Source organism: Bos indicus, chromosome X (genome assembly GCF_029378745.1).
Source record: "Bos indicus isolate NIAB-ARS_2022 breed Sahiwal x Tharparkar chromosome X, NIAB-ARS_B.indTharparkar_mat_pri_1.0, whole genome shotgun sequence".
Classification (NCBI taxonomy): domain Eukaryota; kingdom Metazoa; phylum Chordata; class Mammalia; order Artiodactyla; family Bovidae; genus Bos; species Bos indicus.
In genome coordinates this window covers 54,940,759-54,943,526 of record NC_091789.1, presented here as the reverse complement: position 1 = coordinate 54,943,526, position 2,768 = coordinate 54,940,759, and the positions used below count along the sequence as shown (strand labels likewise).

At 53.1% G+C, this 2,768-nt stretch overlaps 1 protein-coding gene across 1 annotated transcript; it reads left to right on the top strand.

Moving 5' to 3' along the window:
- The first annotated feature begins 268 nt into the window (after nucleotides 1–268).
- LOC139181659 (EKC/KEOPS complex subunit LAGE3-like) lies at nucleotides 269–1,896 on the top strand. Its single transcript, XM_070785203.1, has 3 exons — nucleotides 269–825; nucleotides 1,318–1,443; nucleotides 1,658–1,896. The coding sequence occupies exons 1-3, from the start codon at nucleotides 485–487 to the stop codon at nucleotides 1,785–1,787; spliced, it is 597 nt and encodes a 198-aa protein (XP_070641304.1). The 5' UTR covers nucleotides 269–484; the 3' UTR covers nucleotides 1,788–1,896.
- Nucleotides 1,897–2,768: the final 872 nt, after the last annotated feature.

Genomic DNA, 2,768 nt, shown 5'->3' with positions numbered 1-2,768 from the left:
CACAGACTTGGAGGTGCACAGGGACCAGGGCTCACTTGGGGTTTGCAGGCTTGGACCAGAAACAGTCACGTGTGCTGCAGAGTGTGGCAGTGTCTGCCTGACCATGCGCACTAAGGAGCTGCCCCCCCGCCCCCCCCCCCCCACACACACACCCAGAGGCATCACCACTAAGCCTTTTACCAGGTCTCCGGGCCAAGGCAGGGCTGACTTAGAGCACCCAGACCACATGGGTGTGTGTCCGCACAGGCGGAAGGGGGCGACACGGCACACTAACGCATGAAATTTTAGCCGGGGGCGTCCATTGCCCGAGAGCCTGCAGTCACCGCGGGAACGAATGTTCGGTGGGAACCAATCGAGAGGCAGGACCAGGGTGAGTGTGCGCAGGCGCTCTGCCTATGCTGAGCTGCAGGTCGCAGTACACGCCTGGGTTCTATAGGGAGGCTTCAGTCTTTCCCGCTCCGCAGGTTGGGGGAGAGGGTTCAAGATGGAGTCCGACACTCATGGTGGAGGAGCCAGCAGGGCAGCCAATGAAGACCCAGGTGCCGTGGAATTTGCAACGGGCACAGCACAGGGCAGCCGCAGTGAGCCGGGTGGCGCTGGTGTCCAGGATGACCCTAGAGACCCAGCTTGCCCTGGTTACGCTGTGAGTCGTGGAGTTCATGGAGGCGCTGGTGTCCTGGCTGGTCCCAGAGCCCCCAGCGCTTCAGGAGAGTCAGGTGGCGCAGCCGGTGTTATTCCGCACATCCCGGGGCCATCACACGCTCCTGGGCCTGTTGAAGGCACTGCACCTGGAGCTGCAGTTCTGAGTAACCGAATCCTCCAGTTGTATCCTATTCCAGGAACCATGGTGGGCCAAGCAGCCGAGCGGCCAATTGTGGACTAGGGGTGGTTTGGGGGGTTGCAAGTGGTTCAAGAGTGTAGGAGGAGGGTACTCTGAGGGGCTCGAGGATATGGGTCAGGGGTGGTCTGACTGCCAGTGGAAGATATTGAGGAAAAGCAACCTGAAAGGAACCACAGTGTCGGGCAGTGATATCCAGGGTGTCTGGCGGTGGCCTTGTGGTAGAAGGCATGTTTCCGTGAGCAGGGAGCCTGTCGTACAGGCAAAATGTGTAGTGCGGGTGGTAGTGAGGAAAAGCAACCTGAAGGGTCCCAGAGGGTTGTGCAGTGATATCCAGGGTGTACTCAAGAGTATAGGCTGAGAGGTCCGGACTTTCTAGGCAGCCTCCTTGTGGGAGAAGGCGGGCCTCAGCGAGCAAGGATCCTGACGTACAGGCAAAATGAGAAATGCAGATGGTGCCTTAACCTTATGTCCACCAGAAGCCTCAGTGTGCCTTTCTCATCACACGCGGAAGCGGACCTTGCCCGCCACTTCCTGACTACACGTATTCAATTGCGAGGGCGGATTCGGAAGGAGCTGTACGTTAATGGCCGCATGATGGTTCTGTGAGTTCTAAATGGGTCCAGAGCCGGGGAGAGGGTGGTGGGTGGTGGGTGGTGGCCAAGGCCAGTCTGGGCCCAGGAGGAACCATAATGGACGATTAAGCCTAAAGGAAAAGTGTGGTGCTCTGGGCTTGTCGGTGTGCGGGAACAGAGGGAGGACGTGCTCCTCTTCCTCCTTCTCGGAGGAAAGTTGAATTTCATTTTCCCTCCCTTTCAGCCGATTGACTGCTGAAGACCCTGGCCTGCTCCAGAGGTCCATCGCTTTCTGTCTGGAGCAGCTTTCCCTGGTGATGCGGTCCTTGCAGCACTTTGGGGCCCCTGTTTCTCAGCACCGAAGAGGGGTTTAAACCTAGCCTATGTGCCCTAGCTTCAGGTGGTCTTTCCCCAGGGCATTGCTTTCTGCAGTACTTTGATTGGGCTTCATCTTATATCTGTGCTGCTTTTTGGGGCTCAGTGTCTACATAGTTGTTTGGTGATTGTTAACTGCAGAAAATAAAACTGAGCTTTTGTGCTGTCTCTGACTTTATTTTTAGCTTCTGCACTTCCTCATACTGCATGTGTCTTTCAGTTGGAGGGGAGGTTCTGAGATCCAGATATTCGAGGACTACAACGTAATTGAAGACAATGTAAGAAGTGGGAGAATAAGAAAGTTGTATACTGTCATTTGGTATTAATTTTGGAATATTTTATGATTTTATAGTTATATTAAATGTTAAGATAAATTACCAGAGGCCTTCCCTGGTGGCTCAGATGGTAAAGAATCTGCCTGCAGTGTGGCAGACCGGGTTCAATCTCTGGGTTGGGAATATCCTCTGGAGAAGGTAATGGCAATCCACTCCAGTATTTTTGCCTGGAGAAATCCTGGACAGTGGAGCTTGCAGGCTACAATTCATGGGCTTGCAAGGAGTTGGACTCCACAGAGCAAGTGCACTTTTCACTTTTCATATAACACCTGAAGGATGTTGTTTTTCAGTCTGTAATTCATGGCCAACTATTTGTGCCCCCATGGACTGTAGCATACCAGACTCCTTTGTCCTCCACTATCTCCTGGAATTTGCTCAAATTCATGTCCATTGAGTGGGTTATGCTATCTACCCTTCTCATCCTCTGTCTCCCCCTTCTCCTGTTGCCTTCAGTCTTCCCCAGTATCAGGGTATCTTCCAGTTAGTTGGCCCTTCACATCAGGTAGTAAAAGTATAGGTGCTTCAGGATCAGCATCAGACCGTCCAATGAATTTTCAGGGTTGATTTCCTTTAGGATCGACTGGTCTGTTCTTGCAGTCCAATTCTATCAAGAGTATCCTTGTATCCTGAAACCTTGCTAAACTC